At 54.2% G+C, this 19,104-nt stretch overlaps 1 protein-coding gene across 4 annotated transcripts in view; it reads right to left on the bottom strand.

The window, feature by feature from the left end:
- Window positions 1-220: 220 nt before the first annotated feature.
- AP3B2 (adaptor related protein complex 3 subunit beta 2) overlaps window positions 221-19,104 on the bottom strand; it is a 32,725-nt gene continuing 13,841 nt past the window's right edge. For all 4 annotated transcript variants that reach the window (XM_044760714.2, XM_070494563.1, XM_070494553.1 and 1 more), the window contains exons 6-26: window positions 19,019-19,085; window positions 18,737-18,919; window positions 18,346-18,629; window positions 18,014-18,068; window positions 17,581-17,652; window positions 16,241-16,303; window positions 15,770-15,902; window positions 15,376-15,485; window positions 14,545-14,721; window positions 8,654-8,840; window positions 7,236-7,354; window positions 6,593-6,701; window positions 6,087-6,210; window positions 5,482-5,665; window positions 5,247-5,307; window positions 4,807-4,913; window positions 4,376-4,604; window positions 3,880-3,964; window positions 3,536-3,633; window positions 772-910; window positions 221-675 (exon numbers count right to left, since the gene is read on the bottom strand). In XM_044760714.2, the coding sequence (XP_044616649.1) occupies window positions 525-675; window positions 772-910; window positions 3,536-3,633; window positions 3,880-3,964; window positions 4,376-4,604; window positions 4,807-4,913; window positions 5,247-5,307; window positions 5,482-5,665; window positions 6,087-6,210; window positions 6,593-6,701; window positions 7,236-7,354; window positions 8,654-8,840; window positions 14,545-14,721; window positions 15,376-15,485; window positions 15,770-15,902; window positions 16,241-16,303; window positions 17,581-17,652; window positions 18,014-18,068; window positions 18,346-18,629; window positions 18,737-18,919; window positions 19,019-19,085 (2,737 nt within the window). In that variant the 3' untranslated portion in view covers window positions 221-524. The remainder of the gene's footprint in view (window positions 676-771; window positions 911-3,535; window positions 3,634-3,879; window positions 3,965-4,375; window positions 4,605-4,806; window positions 4,914-5,246; window positions 5,308-5,481; window positions 5,666-6,086; window positions 6,211-6,592; window positions 6,702-7,235; window positions 7,355-8,653; window positions 8,841-14,544; window positions 14,722-15,375; window positions 15,486-15,769; window positions 15,903-16,240; window positions 16,304-17,580; window positions 17,653-18,013; window positions 18,069-18,345; window positions 18,630-18,736; window positions 18,920-19,018; window positions 19,086-19,104) is intronic.

The raw sequence follows: 19,104 nt of genomic DNA, 5'->3' as shown, positions 1-19,104 counted from the left end.
TGGCTTGGCCTCCCCATCCGTGCTCAGATGTCTCTTCCACAGAGATGCCTGGAGATTGGGAGACGGTCATCTTGGGGGCCCAAGCAGAGTCACCTCTGAGAGTCAGTCACAGCCTCTCCAGAAGGTCAGTAGTGACCATTCACAAGGGTCACACACAGTTGCTCTCAGCGGCTCTCCCCTCCAACCCCCTTAGTCAGACCCCGGAAGAAAGGAAAGGTGAGCCAGCTTCTAGGGAGAAGACATTTTATTGAGATTTTGCTACATAAATAGCTACAGAAAGCTAGGAGGACTGAAGGGAGCAGCTGCTGTCTCCCTCTGCACAGGTCACTAAGGAACCCCTGGGGAGGGGGATTGGGGAGGGAGCCTGGTGATGACCAGAGGGAGAGAGGACCTCCTGGATGCTGTCTGGCATGGAGAGTCTGATATGAGAGAGAGAGAAAGAAAGAGAGAGAGAGAGAGGCTAACAGCCCAGATGTCATGAGGGAGGGACAAGTGGGGGTCAAAGAAGTCACAGGTATTGGGAGTCACTGGGTGAGGGCCTGTACCACGTCCTTCACCAGCATGGTGCCGATCACCATCTTTTCACTGTTGACTGTCAGCTGGGCAGCTCCCGTGGGCCGGGCATCCAGGGTCAGCAGGACCAGGCTCCCGCTGGTCAGCGTCCTCCCTGCAAACCTGAGGTGGGGATAGAGGACGGGGCTCAGCTCTAGGGCCCCTCCTTCAAACCAGGCCCAAGAGGCCATCTCTTACCCTCTGCTGGTGGCCTAGTACCTGTACTCATCAGATGTCCCACAAGGGACACGACCCAGGTTGGCAGTGGCAGTCACTTTCTGCACCACAACGTGGTCACTCCGAGAGGCATCTGGCAGTGTGAGCTTCTCTGTGATCTCGTTCATGCCTGTCAGCTTTCCTGGGGGCAGATGTCATGATGAGGGCAGAGGCTGTGGTGGTCCACCTGGGGATGCCCACGGAGCATCCTCACCAAGCTCTCCTCAGGCTGGGCAGATCTGAATCTCCCTCACCAGTCTTGCGGAGGGAGAACTTCCCTCTTGGACCTGGGCCTCCCTCAGGAAGCCTTTGTCAGCCTCCCCATCCCACCCAGGGCTCTGTCCATGTTGTTGAACAGACTGATTTGTCACTTCCCCACTATGAGACATCTGGGCCCCAGCCCCTGGGGCATGGCCAGTGGACTTGGTGGCCAGTCAGTCTTAAGAGGTTTCCTCCACTCTGGACCTCACACTCTTCGGTCTTTCCTAGTTGGCCCTCCATCCCGAGTTCAAATCCCTCCCAACTCCTGGAGGCTGAGTCCTCACAAAATCACTGGTGGCTGCTGCACTCCTGGCCAAGGCACGGGTCCTCACCAGACAGGCCAGAGTCTAGTGGTCACAGCAGCCCTCACAGGTGGACCCCTAATTTCTAGACTGGCCAGGGCTCCTGAAGGCCCCAGGTGCTCATAGCATCCCTGAAAACCTTCACTCTAGAGGCCTGACTGCCCCTCTCCACTCACGCTCTAGGCTAGCTGTGTGAGCTCCTCCATCTGCCCTCCTGCCCCTCTTTTCAGCCTCTCTCTCCTCCTTCTGCTCTTTCTCCCATTTTCCTCCTCCTTTTGAGAATGGACATCCCTTCCCTGTTGCTTCCATCCATTTCTGACTGGTGACATTTTCTTGCCCCTGTTCCTTTAGTCTCTCCATGTTCAAGTCTCTCGTTCCTAAGAAGTCCTCTCCAGAAGCAAGATCCCTCATGCCAACGCTGTGTCTCCCTCCCCATTCATGGCAAAGTCCTCCAAAGAGGACTCCATTTCCTCGAGCTGTGCTCTCCCGCAACCCACTGCAGTTGGCATCTGTCCGCCTTGGGCAGGCACCTGCTCTCTCTGATGTTGGCAGCCTCCTATGTGCTGGATCTGAAGGTTTTTGGTCTCCCTTGCCTGCGGACCACCCCAAGGCACTCTTATGCCTTCTCTTCTCTCCTAGTTCTCCCCCCATCTCCTTCTCTTATCCCTCTCCTCTTTTTTCTCCTGTAGAATGTAGGTTTTCCTGAAGGAAGGTCCTTGGCCTTCTTCTCTTCCCACCTACCTCTCTCCCAGGGTGATCGCACTCATATTCACAGCTTTAGTTATCACCTCTCTGCTCATGACTCCAGCCCAGAAGTGTGTCCTGGGCACAGACCCACATTTTCAGTTGCATACTAAGCACCTCCTCCTGAATTTCTCAAATGCCTTTCACAATCAGCTTATGTAAAACTAACCACCATCTTTCGTCCTCCCCTGCCCAGCCCATTCTTCTTTCTTCCAGATCAGGGGTTTGGCAAATTACATCCTTCAGGCCAAATACAGCCCACCACCTGTACGGCCTGCACTAATTTTTATATTTTTAAAAGGTTGGGGGAAAAATATCAAAAGATTAGTATTTCATGGCACGTAAAAATTATATGAAATTCAAATTTAAATGACAATAAATAGAATTTTATTGGAACACAGCCACACTCATTCATTTATGTATTATCTATGGCTGTTTTTGTGTCACAATGGCATAGTTGAGTAATTGCAGCAGAGAACCCACGGCCCATAAAGCCTAAAACACCTACTTTATGGCCCAATACAGGAAAGTTTTCCCGACCCCTGGTCTAGGTGAAGGGCGTTGCCATTCTCCCTACCATCCAAGCCGGAAATTCTAGAGTCAGCTTATATACTTCCCTCTCCTCCTTCTTGGGGCAAATGCCCATGGCTTCCCTCTTCCCAGTACCTCTCCCCTACCCCCGCCCTACCTTCTCTTTGCCTTGGCTCTAATCCTGGTCCTCAGCATCTCTCATCAGATCTATTGCAATAGCCTTAGACCTAGTCACAGAGTTTAGTCCAAGGTCACACACCAAGTGAGTGGCAGGTTCAGACCTTAAAGCTAGGACTCAGGAAGCCCCCTGTTTCTCCCACTTGTGCTGTCTTGCCTCTTTTGCCTGCTGAAAATTCTTCCAATTCCAATCCTTCCAGATTCCTCCTTCTGAAGCAGAGGTCTGAACCCAGCCCCTTCCTCACTCAAAAACCTTCAGTGACTCCTCCACGGCTAGGAAAATGAAAGCTGCAGTCCTTATTTCTATAACAATGGGTTGGACCCAATAATCTCTGTGACCCCTTCCAGCTCTGAAATTCTAGGACTGAAATCCTTTAGCATAGCCTTCAAGGCTTCCAGAAACTAGACCAAACATATTCTTTTCAGCTTTGTTCTTACTACCTCTCAGTGCTAGGGACTCCAAACCAAACTGCTTCCCTCTTCTCTTCCTGTAAACTTTCACCAACGCTTACTTGTAATGTTTCCCCAATGGGAATGCTGGCCTAGAATTTTCTGCCTGCCTGAGTCCCAACACTCTCCAAAGCCTCACTAAAGGGTCCTGGCCTCTGTAAATCTTCTGCTGGAACCACAGCTGTGAGGCATCCCTCTGTCTGGAGGAGTGGAGGCCCCTTCAGCATGACTGTGGTGGAGCTTCAGGAGCCCCAGTGGGTGGTGCTGAGGCCCCTCCATGCCCACCCCCGGGGAGCACTCACCCTGTTCCTTCTTGAACTCATTCTCACTCATGAACACAGGGGCCATCAGCTCCCCAACGGGTGGCTGAATGGAGACGTAGAACTGTCGGGTTTGGGTGCTGGGGAGGGTGGGAGGAGACAAGGTAGAGAAACTGAGGCCAGCATCTCTCTCCTCACCTCCCACTTTGCTGAAGGCAGGGCTTTGAGGCAGCAAGAGAGTGAGGTAAGACCTGAAGGCTTGGGAGGGCTTCCAGACCCACCAGAACGTGAGGTATCCCCTCCTGCCACCACCTCCAGCTCCAGTTTATTTTGACCCCTCCGCTCCCCAGCCCACCCTCCCATCCCACCATGAGTTGGACACATACCACAACTGGAAATTGGCCGCCTGGGTTGAATCACAGAAATTAATGCCCATTATTGCAGTGGTGGACTCCCCAGGGGACAGGGACTCTGCAGTGGTGCCAGGCAGAGAAAGGAGGAGAAGGAGAGACACCATCATCTGATAGGTCTGGAACCCAGACCCATTCTCCCCTCCACTGCCAAAGCTGAAAACCCCTCCATGGAATCCTGGCTTTCTTGGCCCCTGGAGACTGCTCCTGGTTTTCTCCTGAAATCAAAACACCCTTCTCCCTCCCTCCTCAGCCCATTTAAGTCAGTCCTGGAATAACCAAGCCTCAAGCACCTCCTGCTCTGATATAGACTCACTCATTTCCTAGTCTATCTTGTCCACCATGGTATGGATCATGTTAGATGCCAGCTCTATGCCCCCTCAACCTGGCCCCTAGCCATTGGCATCGGCAGCCATAGAAAGACTGACTCTGCCCATGAGTCTCCTCCACCATGTCCAAAGCCCTTCCGCACCGATTTCAGGAAATTCCTGGATGCTGATGCCAGCAGGCAGTTTGGGGGTGCCCACATGCAGGCCCTTGATGGGGGTATCAGAGCTGTTGGAGAAGTGGATGTGCACAGACACCATGTGGGGGTCCCCAGAGAAAGGTTGACGGCTGAAGGTATAGTCCACAGCCAGCCCCTCGCCAGCTACACGGTGTAGCAGCTCCTGCCTCCCAGCACCTGATACTGGACTCAGCAGCTAGAGGGGAGGAGGAGGTGGGAAAGAGTAGAAATGAACAAGGAGAGAGGCTATCCCAGCCTTGTCCCCACCTAGGGTCATCCAACAACAGGACTCAAAGCTATTCCCTCCATCACACCCCCATGCACACAAATCCACACCATGGGATGCAGCACAGACACGTGTCCCTGCCCCAGTCCAGTCCCTCCCCCGTTTCACTCACTGAGGGCACCAGGGGGGAGTCTGTGAGCGTCAGGCCCTCCAGGTCAGCAGCCAGACTGGTGGACACAACCATAGGGGGAGACACAGGCTGGACACTGGGAGGGGTGACTGTGGGAGTAGATGAGGAAGACCATGATGAGGGAGGGGCAAAGTGAAATTGGCTTCGATTGAAGAGGGAGCCCAGGGCTCAGGGAACAGACAGTTCAGCACCATGGACAGCGAGGCACATGTCAGCCTCGTGGCTCTAAGCAGACACCAACCCTTGACCCCAACCCCACACCTGGGGAGGTTCTCCTGCTGCCCTCTCAGGTCCAGAGAGGTGTTCTGCCTGCTCCCCCCACCCCAAAAGCCCTGAGGCACCTAATCCGGAGCTCCCAGCCCCTTCCTAAGTCACACACCCTGAGCTTCCTTCCCACTGTGACTTCTACCACCGAAACTCACAGTCCTCTAGATCAAGCAGGGAGATCTCCTTGGGAGCAGGGGCACTTTTACCACTGGGAGGCTGAAAGAGAAAAATGGGATGCAGGTGTGGGAGGGGAGTACACTAGCCCCTTCTGGGTTGGGTAGAAGACGCCATGGTCTGTTCTCGATGGTGGGGAGATGCCTGGGCCTGGTCCAGAGGATGGGGAGGGCCCCGGCCCATGAGCCCACCCCCTCTCTGCCCCAAGGCTCTCACTGTTTTCTTCCTCCAGGAAGCAGGTTCCACCTGCTCCTCCTCAGTGTCTGATGTCATCTCAGACTCTGATGAGCTACTGCTGGAATCACTGCCCTCATCCGAGGATGAGCCTTCTCTCTGTCCCTCTGGCACCTTCTTTCTCTTCTTCATCTTCTTCTTCTCACCTTCCTCCTCACTCTGTTCGCTAGAGGAGAGGGGACAAGTGGGGCTCAGGCCCAGCCTGGACACCTCCTACTTGCCTCCCAGAAGAGCAGGGCAGCCTTGAAGAGTGGAGATGAGGGTGGGAGCCTAGGCGAGTGGAGTCCACACCTGGGCTCCTATGCCTGGGCCCCAGTGAGAGCTTTAAACTAGCCTGTGCCAGCTTGGCCCCTGGCCCCTGACTGCTTCCCCAGGCTGCCCCCAGGAGGTGGCAAGCCCAGCACAGAGACCTCCTGCATCCAGGCACAGCAGCCATCATATGAGCTGACTAGGGGGTCTGCAGGCCCCACCAGCTTAGGAAGAGGCTCAGGGGCTCTTAGGAGACTGGCTGAGGCTGAGTCTTAGCCCTTTTTATTCCAGAGGGGACCCCTCAGCCCTGCCAGTCACCTGGCTGGCTCCCCTCTTACCTCTCACTGCTCCTGCCTTTCTCCTCATCCTCGTCCTGGTCTTCATTATCAGACTCACTGCTGGACTCCCCAGAGCCGCTCTCGCTGCTGCTCTTGCTGTCCGATTCACTCTCGGACTCGGGGTCTGTGGAGGAACAGTCTCAGGCTTCCCTTCCTTGTGTGTAGGCCTCCTTGGGTCCGGAGCAGGTGCCCTGGGCTCCCAACTTCAGACTCAGCACTGAAGCTGCAAAACCCCCTGATCTGCCCCTGGCCCCAGATACCAACTGGACCACCTGGGACAGAGATGGATCCATGTAGATAGAGAACTGCACAAGCACACACACACCTGGGACAGGCAGTCCCTCAGGTGCAAAAACACACATACAGGTGCACACAAGCAGTTGCACACACCCTTTGACACACAACTGTATAAAACATACACACACACACACACACCTCAGACAGTCAGCCACAAGGCACACACATGGGCAGGAGCACAGGGCCCCCAGCTCTGCTGATCTCCTCACCGCTGTCTGCCGACTCTGTGGGGCCAGACTCCCCCTCAGAATCTGAGTAGAAGGGTTTCTCCTTCTCCTTCCTCTTCTCCCGATTGGAGCACTTGGTCCATTCAGGTACCTGGAGCCGGGGGAAGTAGGGGGCGTGGTCATTAAGTCATGGTTGGGGAGGGGGAACGAAAGCACAGGGCCTTCTTCTCCTTTGCCCTGCCTCTTCTTGGGGCCCTGTCTGGTCCTGTCCCCAAGAGGGAATAATGGTGGGGAGGGAAGGGCCACTATCCGTGGAGGGGAGGGGTGCTGCTCACAGAGGGGACACTGCCAAACCAAGGAAGAAATGGGGTGTGGGGAAGGCACAGGGGTTCAGCACATAAGGGGAAGGGGATGGGGCCACACAGGGTGGGAGAGAGCACTGCACACGGAGCAGAGGGCACACGGCACACGATGGGGGTGGGGAACCTTAGTGTATTCGCCCAACAGGCCTACGTGGGTCTCAATAAGGGAGAGATCTTCTTCCTGCATGTGGGGACCATGTCAGGAAGGCCAGGCAGGCATTCCAGGGCTCCCTGCTGTCTGTCCCTCCACACACACACACACACACACACACACACACACACACAGACACACACAGGCAATTCAACCCTCCACCCCTGCTGACCTCCACATTGCGCACAGATGGGTCCGGGGCTTCCTCTGGCCAGTCTGGGAGTTCCTGGTAGCCTGTGGCCTTGGCATTGAGCAGGTGGGACAGCGAGCCCAGCTGGAAGTGGTCCCGGTCTGGGGACAGGGTTAGAGATTAAGCCAGTAGTGACAATGAGGAAATGCCCTGGGAGGTGTTTCCTAGGTGGGGCGGGTGGTGATTCTGGTCAGGACTCCCTAACTAGGTAGAAGAAAGGGGCGGACGTGTCTGTCCCTTAATGGCTCTTCTGCCCTGACTGCACCTTCAGGCCCATATGCTGGAAGGAAAGACCCAACTAGAGCAGGGGCTGAAAGGTGGGGGCAGGTGAGACTGCAGAGGAGGGCACAGGGGACTCTGGACCCAGAGATGCTGCTGGCCTATCTGCTCTGGTCTGCCTGTGGGGAGGCAGAAATGTGAGTGTGACGTCTCTTTCAGGGCAATGGTGACCGTGTGCTACTGCACAGCCAGGCTCAGGAAGGCCACCTAGTTGGGACGAGGACAGGAACTGTGAACAAGAGGCTGGCCGGGCTGGGTCAAGGGGCGGGAGGCGTGTCTGGTCAGGCTCTGGACTCCGGGGGGAGGGAGAAGCAGTCCAAAGGGTGTAGGAGGGAGTCAGGGCCAGAGGACGGCAACACAGACTTGCAAGTGGGGATGGTGCTGGGGAGGAGAAAGGGATTGCTCCCCTTCTTCCTGGGAGATTTCCCAATCTGCCCTGTCCCTCAGGATTCCTTCAGGAATCTTCCCTATTCCTGAGGTCCAGGGAAGAGAAAAAGCAGAACCAGAAGACACCCAGGAGAACCAAACCTTGTGAAGGAGGCTCCCCTCCTGTGTGCGTTCCTAGCTCCAGAGAGCCAGGTGGAGGACCTTCCCCTCCTGGCCTCTCTCAGAGCCCTTGTCATGGAGACAAACCTGAGAACAGAGGCCAGGCTGAGGGCCAGGGCCTGGGTTTGGGGCTGGCCTCCAGGGCTGGCCCCACAGAGTGTCGACAACTGCTTTCTCAGGACCCTTACAAACATACCCCTCTCCTTCGCACAGTGTTTTACTTCCTGCATTCCTGGGCCCTTGGTATTTGAAATCTTGATATCTAGTCCTGGCTCAGGGAGGGAGATGGAAAGGGGAATGGAGCGGAGAGGAGCCAGGAGCCCATGCTGGCTGGTGGGGCAGAAACTCAGGTGAGATGATGCTGGTGATGGTTGTGGGTGAGTAAAAGCCCCTGGTGCTGCAGGATGGGCAAAAAGGCTGGGCCAGGGGGGCAGAACTGGCATTGTTCCAGAAGTCCTGCCGGCAAAAGCCTGGTGCCTGGCTAACTCTGAGACCTCCGGGGGAAGGTCTGGGACTAGGGTCCTGGCCAATTCCTCCCCTTCCCCAGGAAGGTTCCCCCTGGTTTCAGCTCCTACCTTTGAAGGATGACTCCAAGACTGGGGCTGGTTTGGGTGCTAGGAAGAGCTTCTTGGCATGGCGGCTGAGGGCCCCACCCTGCTCTGAAGGGACGATAAGCTGCCGGGTGAAGCGCGCTCGGTCGCGGATATCGTAGTTCTGGTCATACTTGGCCAGACTCAGCACATACTGGGTCAGCAGCTTGGTCTGGGGGACAAGAGGTGGCCATCAGAGAGGGTGGGGATGCAGGAGGTCTCTGAACCAGATTCTTTAAGCCAATACCTCCAAGCAGTGCTGGCCTCTTCCCTCTTATGACCTGCCTCACCTAGCTTTCCCTCCCTCCCTGCCACTGTGCCAGATGGCATCTTCTGTCACCTCCCTGGCCCTGACTCCTGACCCTAATTTTGGCAACTGCCTTGGACCAGCAAAAGAGGCTGCCGTTTTAGACTCTCCTCCCTCTTGGCCCTTGACTCCATTCTCCATTCAGCTTTGTGGTCTCCACTGCCCCAGGCCCAGCTCCTACCCAACCAGGTCCAGGCTGGGCCAACCTCCTTACTCTGGGGTGCCAGGGTGAGTGGAGGTCTGGAACATTCTGCCAGATCTCACAGTTTCCAGACTCCATCACCCAGAGGGAAACTAGACGACAAAAAAGAGAGTGGAAACACATAGGGATCCCCTTGGCAGGGGCTGCCCTCATGTCCCATTGATGTGCATAGTCGATTCTGAACAGCCTAGGGGTCTCAGTGGTCATGATCCACCCTGGAAAGGTTCCAATGAGATCAGACCAAACTACACCTGCCTATGGGTTTGCTGAAGTCACGTGGGGTTTACAGTCTACAGTCAAGGCAGCTATGGCCCAGGGCCCCAAATCTCGATTTCTGCCCTGATCCTGGCTTAGTCTAACCTGTCTTTGCAAAATGTCAGTGGCAGCCATCATTTATGGAGAACCTTCTAGTGCTGAGCATCTTCTCAATAGGGGGGTCCTATTGCCCCCATTTACAGAGGAGAAGCAGAGCCATTGAGTGACTCTCCCCAGGTTAAGGAGCCAGTCACTGCTACATCCAGGCCTGGACCTGCCCAAACCTGCTTCCCCTCACCGCCCACTTGCTGACATAAGAGGGCGGCCCTCATCCAGGTCTCTATCTCTTATGACCAAGACAGTCAAAGCCACCAAGTACATACATCTCACGTCACCACAGCCAGAGTGCCCGGGGCAGCAGGGACCAGCGGAGGGAGCCTTGAACTGACTCTGGTCTTCCTGAGGTTTATGGTTACATAGTGTTACATCCAGCCTTGGACACGGCTGACCCAGGTAATCTAGCAGGGGTATGAGGAAGATGCCACTGAGGCATAGAGCCCCAAGATGCTGGCCCAGAATCAGAGCTGCTGCTGTGGCAAAACTCTAGAGAGCCACTGTGATTCCACTGCTACCTATAACGTGGCCCACAGGGACTTCAGTGGCCTGAAGTGGAAGGGAGGTTCCACTCAGTCCCTTCCAGCATAGTGCCACCTGCAACACTGTTCCCATCACAGATAAGTACTCTGAACCCCACACTCCCCTAGGACACCGTCACAATGGACTTCATCACAGACCCGCCTCTCCTTTGGCCAGACACCCTCTCACCAGCCAAGTCTAGTGGATGCTCTTATAACATGGTCCATTATCAAGATGCTGCTGATCCTCCTGTCAGTTTAACTGTGTTCCCCTCCACAGGCTTCCCAGCTGGCTGATCATAGATTCTCTCCCTTCCCCCCAAGTCCTTGCCTAATTCTGGAAAGAAGCATTCACCAGTTGGATCCATCTGTTTATAGCCTTAAATGTCAACAACCAACATAAGAATGGGCTGGTCCACTCACCTCAACACAGCAGGATTTGCCTATAAGAATTCATTACCCTTCTCCATCCCAAGGATCCATTTCCCAGGGATTATGACGTCTAGTCTGCACCACCAGGACCCTCACCTCGCTTAGCCAGTTTGTGCAGGAATTACTGGCTTCTCAGGAGGGCCTATGAGACACACTTCAGTGCACCAACAGCAGAACAAGGCTCCCACTGACCAGTGGGCTCCAGCTGCCAAGGAGAATTTTAGGTGGGGAACACTGACGCCTTTTCAAGAACCTGTGCCAACATAGCTACTACCTTACAACCACCTGCTACATCATGCTGGGAAAACTGGCTATTCAAAAACAAACAAACAGAAGATTTAAAATACACTCTCACCTCACACACTACACAAAAATAAGCTCTAGATGGATGTGGCAGACAGATTCTACGGTTCTCTCCCCCAGATCACTGCCTCCTGGTGCTCAGGCCTTTGTGTAATCCTCTCCCCATGCGTTTGGGCAAGACTTGAAACTTGCTTCTAGCCAACAGAATATGGTAAAGGTGACGGAGGTGAAACATAGTCCCCTGATCCAATTTCATTATCTAAGACTCCATCTTGCTAGCAGACTGACTCTAGAGAATTCTTCTCTTGTAGCTTTGAAGAAATGAGTGGCCGTGTTGGGAGGCCCATGTGGCAAGGAGCTGAGGGTGGCCCCTAGAAGCTGAGCGCATTCTCCAGCTGACAGCCAGCAAGAAGCCGGGGCCTCAGTCCTACCACCACAAGGAAGCGAATGCTGCCACCAACCATGTGAACTTGGAAGTGAACCCTTGCCGGCCAGTCTTCAGATGAGAACCCAGGTGGACCAACACCTCCATTGTAGCCTTGCATAAGACCCAGCTAAGCCATGGATGGACTCTCGACCCACAGCAATTGTGAGAAAATAAACATGTTGTTTTAAGCCACTAAGTTTATGGTAATTTATTACACAGCAATAGAAGACTAATGCAGTGGACTAAAGAATATGAAAAGAGAAAAAGAATCTGTAGGAAATTACAGGTGAAAATTTTAACTTGTGAACAGGAAAACAACTTTCTAAATATGAAGGCACTAGAAGGAAAAAGAAATGAAAGGATTAATATATTGAACAAAAAAATGTATAACTTCTGAATGACTATATATATAGTCAACAAAAAAATTTTCTTTAAAGCTAAGGAAATATATTATAACATTAATTGTGGTCTTTTCTAAGTGGTAGACCTATGGCTAATTTAAACTTTTTTTTTTTAGGAAGATCAACCCTGGGCTAACATCTGCTGCCAATCCTCCTCTTTTTGCTGAGGAAGACTGGCCCTGAGCTAACATCCGTGCCCATCTTCCTCTGCTTTATATGTGGGACACCTGCCACAGCATGGCTTTCTGAGAGGTGCCATGTCTGCACCCAGGATCCAAACCAGCGAACCCAGGGCCGCCGAAGCAGAATGTGTGAACTTAACCGTCGAGCCACCGGACTGGCCCCTAATTTAAACTTTTAATTAATACTTTTCTGGATTTTCCAAATGTTTTATGATGAGCATGCATTACCTTTATAATACTAAAAAAGTTATTAACTTTTTTAAAAAAATTCTGTAGAACTTATCAGAATCTTCCATCCACTGTAGAGGCAGATTTTAGCTCCCACAGTACCCCAGCAGACCCTCCTCCTTCCCACCTCCCCAGGTATACAAAAGCAAAGCCACCTGCCAAAAGCATTCTAGGCACTGCCCCAGAAGCCATCCCCCAGGTGGCTGTAATAACCACCCTCACTACCACTGCCACCCGAACCCTCTGTCAGTGCACGTGTTGGCAGAGCTTTTGTGGCCTCTGGCCTTGAATCTGATTATCTGCTGAGCAATACCAGGGCCGATCCTCTTGGTCATCTCCTTGGCCCCAGCCTGGGCCAGGATGTGGTGTGCAGTGGGGGTCAGTGAGTTGGGGAGCATAGCTGGGATTGTTGTGGGCTTGTGGCAGGCCCAGATGTCACCCAGGGTCCTGGGATGGGGGCAGCATCACTGCTGTTTTGCAAGGATGGCCATGCATACGTCCAAGTCGCCTCCCTCCTCGTACGCCAAGGACTCCCCTTTCTGCGCCCCTCCCAGAACAGGCTGGGAAGAAGGGAGAAGACAGGGAGGGTAGCCAGGAGGAGACAAGTTCTCTTTATTAAGCCAAAGAACCATTCTAAGGGGCCTGTGCCTGGGAGGACGTACCTTCAGGTGAAGGATGCCTGGAGGTCAGTATCAATTTGCCTGAACAGGGCACTACTCTGAGTGCCCCAGTGCGGGCTGGGACCCCTTGTGTCCTGTCTAGGAGAGGAGTTCAGCTGTACACACCCACGGCTCTCTGACAGCAGCCAACCCTGACAAGAGCTCTTATTGCTCTGTGCTTTGTGCTGTTTCCCCTACTTGGCTATGAACATTTGGAGGCCAGTAAACACATCTCACTCACTGTCATTACCAGAGGACACAGCTCAGTGCCAGGCATAGGAGGCACTCAGGAAACATCTGTTAAATAAATCAACGAATCAGTGTGCACTGGAGCTAACACATGTAGCTGACAGTGACAACTTGGGGAAACGCCATGTGGACACACCTAGGCTCAAGAAAACGTGCCGATGTCACCATCCTGGGGCTCAGGGCTCTGGCCCCGTCCTGAGCAGATTTCCCTCTATCTGGGCAGTCCCCACCCATGCTGCTTCATCTTTTCAACCATCCTTCCCACCTGCTCCTTCCTCCCATCTGAACAAACGAAACACACGAATATTTGTTCAATGACTGAATGCTTCCCATGGTGTTCCCTCTAACTTCTCTGTCTCCAGTCTGCTTCTGACAATACTGACACCCACAGACCCAGTCCCTTAGTGCTTCCACATGTCACTGCTGTCCTTCCCAACTCCTGATGACAGTCCCAGCATATGATGGCTCTGCCTCCCCAGCTTGAGTCCCTGGGGCCCATGCTAGCCACCATGCATCAAAGGAGTCACTGAAGAAGCACAAGTGCCACCATCCAAAGACTCCCATGAGATGGCAAAAAGGCCACCTTCATGCTGTCAGGGATGTCACAATCTCCAGGGTATAGCTGTGCTGCAGACCCCAGTCACCCACCCAGATGCTCTGCTGCAATGACTGGCAGACTCTTTCTATAAAGGGCCAGAGAGTAACTATTTTAGGCTTTGCAGGCCATGTGGACCCTGTCACAACTAGTCAACTTGTCGCAACTTGCAGCATCAAAAGCGTCCGTAGAGAATAAACAAATAAATGAACATGGCTGTGTTCCCATAGAACTTTATTTACGAAAACAGGCAGTATGCCAGGTTTGGCCCATGGGTGGTAGTTTGCCAACCCTTATCTTGCTTAACTGAGTGGGGCAGTGAGTGTGGGAATTGTCATAGTGCTTGGTGTCCCCAACACCTTGAAAAGCTCTGTGTGTTACACTCAATTCTTACGAGAATCTCGTGGGACCATCTCAGGGGATGCTGGACGCTCAAGAGGCTTTTAACATCCTGATATTCCAGCTTGGTGGGCCACATCCTTCACTATGGTACTCTTTGTAACCTTCCACCTTGGGAATGACAAGGGCCACCAGCACCACCCAAGCCTGAGCAGAGACTTGCCCCCTTATCCCTGGCACAAACTGGTCAAGCATCATCGAGCTTTGAGAGGAAGCACAGATGACATCTCCTTGGACACACGTTCTCCCATCAATGCCTGTCGCTGCTGGCTCCTCTCCTCAGCCCCACTCAACTGTGGTTCTTCACAGCCCCACTATTCCAAAGACAGCAGGTGGGGACACTCCCACTGGCAGAGTGGAGGTTATAGCCCCACAGGAGCACCTCTTCAATAGTGACCACCATCCCTACCAGGCCCTTGGGTCCCAAGAGTGGTCATGGACACTGGGGTAGCATTGGTTACCTGGGTAGACCAGCCATCTACCCCAAACTCTCTTCAGAAAGAGATGCTGGAGTCCACGCCTACCTGGTGAAGGCCCACAGAACACCGCCTAGGCAGTTTCTGGGAACCAGAGCGTTTTAGGCAGCATCTCTCAATCTTTACCTGCTTAGAGTTGGTCAGGTAGAGCTTAGCTGCCAGGTTGATGACCTGTAGCTTGACGATGTCCTCCTCTGCTGTGAAGGACTTGGCCATTTTTCTCAGGACGTCAGGGGCAATTCTGGGGACATGCTCACAGTACTCACCGATGAGCCACAAGATGCTGGCTCGGGCCATGGGCACCTGTGGGTGTGGGAGAGGAGTTAGGACTGGGGTGAATGTGGGAATGTGGGTGGGCCTGTGGCCTGCCAGGGAAATGGCACTCCTTTCACCTGTGCTGGCCTACTGTATTATGGGGTTCTCTGGAAATGGGAGTGGGGGTGGTGGGAGAGAGATTAAAAAGCGGGCGTTTTCTGAGCAGCATCTCCCCTCTTCCCTAGGGTTTCATTAGCATGGGCAGAGCCTTCAAGCCCAAAGTCAGTCATCATTTAAAAGGCTGCTTGTCTGGACTCACTGTACCCTTGATGCTTTACTGCCATGTTATTCTTCCTGAATCTTCAGGAGTGCCTTGTTTGAAAGTTTCAACTTGGTAGAGCAACAGAAAACCACAGGATTTGTCGATCAGCCACTGCTGGCCAGCACTTTAGAGAAAACACACGTGGTGCTGAGGCCGTTGAGCTCAGCGAGGGATCCCCACAGAAAGGTGAATGAATCTTGGGCAACAACGTCAGGGTCACACAGTCCCCTCCCTCCCCTCCTTCCACTTGAAGACCTTTCAGAGCCAGTATGGAAGGTGCGGAAGTTGACTTTATTAAGCCCAGAGCATTTAATTATAGAGTCTTAAAATCATAGGCAGGATACTGGGGTGGAGATGGAAACATGGGGCTACTCCCTCACCTGGATGTTGTCTGTGAGCTTTGCCAAGTGTTTGATGATCTCCCCATGCTGTGCCGGCTGCATCTGCAGCAGCTTCTTAATGACGACCACTGACTCTGCGACCACAAGCTCTGTGGAACAGGAATCGAGTGTGTGGACCCCAGGACAGTCAGATGACCACACACAGGTGGACAGACACACTTGCAGTGCCCCCAGACCCTTGGCTCTCTTTCTCAATCCCCTGCACGTCTCCAGTGGCCCTCAGAGGCAACACCTGGACACTAACTGAGATGGACAGACTGATGTACACACATTGTGCCTGAACAGACAGATGGATACCCATGGGCCGTCAGAGTCAGACATGCAGGCAGATACCCCCTGGTCGTCAAAGTTGGATACTCAAACAAACACTGACCATCACGGTTGGACAGCAGTTGCACCAGGCCGTTGAGGCAGGTGTCACGGACTCGGCCTATGTTAGTTGCACAGCGTCCAATGGCCTGGATGGTGGCTGCCACAAAGTCTTTGTCCATGCTGCGAATGTAGGTCTGTGGGACACCACGACAGAGTGACCCCCAGCAGGGAGCGATCCCTCAGTGACTCTGCAGGCTTGAGGGTCACCTTCAGAAAGGCTGTCACCCCTCATTCAATGACTCATCATGCTAGAGGCTAAACTCTAGAAGTGGGAGTGACACTCTCACCCACTACCCAGTGACTCCTCAGCCCAAAGCCAGCAGAAGACACCGGGAGGGAACCTAAGATAACAGTTTCTCCACTTTGGGCTCTTAGGAGTTTTGACCCACCAGGACAATTCTCACTGAGCACAAGGAGCTGCAGGGCAGCTCTCCTGGGCTCCTCTGGCTGGGAGCTGACCCCTGGCCCGTACCTGGAATTCCCGTAGGACAGTAGGGATGTTGGTCTCATTGGCCAGGTTGGTCAACACTTCCAGCTGCAGGAAGGCAAAATTGGCAGAGTGGCTACAGGTTTTCTGAGCTTTCATAACCCTTCATTCCAAACACACATCACACACCAGAAAACAATCCTCAGGATAGCCCTGCATCATCCTAAGACTGATGAGGGAACTCACAGCTCATGAAACTTGTCCAAAATGCAGGAGGACCAGTTTGCCTCTTAAGTGGATTCCTCGACAGGGTACTTACAGTATGATCATGTCACCATTGCACCTCCACGGAAACCTTACGCCTCCTATTGCTTTTAGAATAAAGACCAACGTCTTTACCGCGGTCTACAAGTCCCTGAACGATTTGATCGCTGTCTACCTTCAATCTCTCACCACCTGCCCTTGTCCTCTGTGCCCCAGTCACTCTTGTCAGACCTCTTCCTGCCTCAGGGCTTTGCATGTGCTGCTTCCTCTGTGTGGAGCAATTCTTCCCATTCCTGTCCCAGCGTTTACCTAGATAACTCATGTTCACTTCTTGGGCCCCAGCTCAAGCCTCACCTCCTGAAGGAAAACTCCCGACACCAGACTAGATCGGGTCCTCCAATTTCACGCTCTTATAGCTCTCTGCACTTTTCTTTCATACCACATTTCACAAACGGATTTTTACATGTGTTTTGTGATTAGCTGCTTAACATCCCCTCCTCACCCCAACTAGACCGTGAGCCTCACAAGGCCAGGGTGCCTGATGAGATTGCTCACGCGTGTACCCCTAGATCTAGCAATGTGACTGATACACAGCAGATGTTCCACAGGGTTAGGAGGACTAACTGATGCTGAATGAAATCCCTCAATAATGAGGACGCAGAGCAGGAATGGAATGAGGGTACAGGCTCCTGCCACTTTTTCTGTGGGTGTATGTTTCCACAAAATCCTGAGGGAGCAGGTGCGTGGGGGCAATAGCACTGTAGGTGCAAGACAGAAGACTGTGGTGGGAAAAGAATGAATTCTGGGGTCAGCAGAACTATCCTGCCTCCCTGAGTCTACATTTCAATAAAATAGAGATAATGCACACTTTCTGGGATTATCATGAAAATCAAGTTACTTTATATGTGAAATGCGGCAGGTGTGTAACAGGTACTAGGCGGGGGGGGGGGGGGGGGTCCCTTCTCCCTGTCTCCCGACTCCCATTGGCCTGGCTTCCTGAGCAAATGCTTGTGGCTGGGGCAACCACGGGCTCAGCCCCAGAAACAAGCAGGCACCAAGGCGGCCACTGTGGATATCTGAGAGGGTGGGGGCATGGGGAGGGGCTTCTGTCCATCACTCACCTTCAAGATCTTGATCTGGGTGGGGTCGGTGGACCTGATGTAGAAGCTCTTCAGGTAGGGCTCAAACATACCCTGGCACAAGAGAGGCAGCCCCAGGGAGCTCCACCGCAGCCCTGCACCTGCCTCCCTTCAGAGCCACCCCTCCTCTCCCGACCCAGGGCCAGTATCCTTCCCACGTCCTCACTGTCCTCCACTCCGCAGGCCTCTCCTCCCTTTCAGGTCTGACTCAGGTCTTTCTTCACCTGGCTTTCCTCCCTCAGTGGCGCCTCAAGATCCAGGCCCTGCTTTCCACCTGCATTTGGGGTCTCCCCCTGCCTCGGAGCTTTACACGTGCTGTTCAAGGCATTCCCCAATCCTGCCTTTCCCCAGCACCCCTAGTGCTTGCAGGAGCCTCCCCTAGGACTGCGAGGGCAGGCCTTGGTCAGATGCTCACCCGGCGCTTGATGGACATGGTGGCCACGTTCTGAAGCACCACGTACTGCACCTCACTGCGGAGAGGACAGTCAGAGGTACCTGGGCCCCTCGGCAGAGGCAAGGGGGAGAAGGTGGGGGCAAGGGCGGCGGGCCAAACAGGAGGGAGGGGAGGCCCAGTGTGGGAAGGGAGGGCACCAGTGGGAGGAAAGTGGGACCGGGATCACTGCGTGCGCAGGTGGGCTAGGGTTGGGGGACGTGATGCTCCCACGGTCCTAGAGATGCGCAGCGGGCCGGGACGGGAGTAGGACCGGGCCAGCCCGAGATGGAGATGTGGGCGGGGCGGGCGCGCACCTGTGGCTGCGCAGCAGGCGCACGAGCGCCTTGGCGATGACGCCCACCTCCGCCTTGGGCGCCAGGTGGAAGTAGAGCTGCGCCACCGCCATGACCACGGCGGCGCTGCGGCTTTGCAGCAGTGGCTTGGTGTTGCGCAGCAGCAGCCGGTGGTCGGGGTCCATGACATAGGGCTTCCGGGTGGGCAGCGCCGCGGCAGCCGCCTCCTCCGACCCCGGGCCCTTGGCCTCGTCGTCCTCCGAGCCGTAGAAGGCTTTCTCGGGGTTCTCCTCCAGCAGGGATTCCTGAGGGGGAGACCAGTGGGCCAGGGGGCGCCTCCTCGGGGCGACCCTCCTGCGCACTCTGCTAGGGCGAGGGTTAGGGTCTCTCCTGGGGGTCCGGGCCCACTCACGTTCTGGGTGGGGCTCAGGAACTGCGTGCGGGCATAGCGGGTGAGCATGCTGATGATGACCACCTGGCCCCACTCCTCCACGTCGATGAGCAGGTTACAGAGTTTCCGGTAGTTCTTGTGAATCAGGTCGATGCGCTCGGGGCAGACTTCCTCGAAGGCCATCACCACGCTGCCCGCCACCAGCTGGGGAACCGACAGAAGCAAGAGAGGGTGAACGGAAAAGCAGAAGGGCCGCTGCCCAGCACCCTTCCACCACCCGCCCCTGTGTGCACATATACGCACCGTGGTCTTGTCCGCCAGAAGCTTCTCAATGACCTCTATCAGCTGGTCCTTCTGGTCAGAATCCAAACTGAGGGAGAAACGGTTGA

The sequence above is a fragment of the Equus asinus genome, chromosome 2 (genome assembly GCF_041296235.1).
Source record: "Equus asinus isolate D_3611 breed Donkey chromosome 2, EquAss-T2T_v2, whole genome shotgun sequence".
Taxonomy (NCBI): Eukaryota; Metazoa; Chordata; class Mammalia; order Perissodactyla; family Equidae; genus Equus; species Equus asinus.
This window is presented reverse-complemented; position numbering and strand designations above follow the sequence as displayed.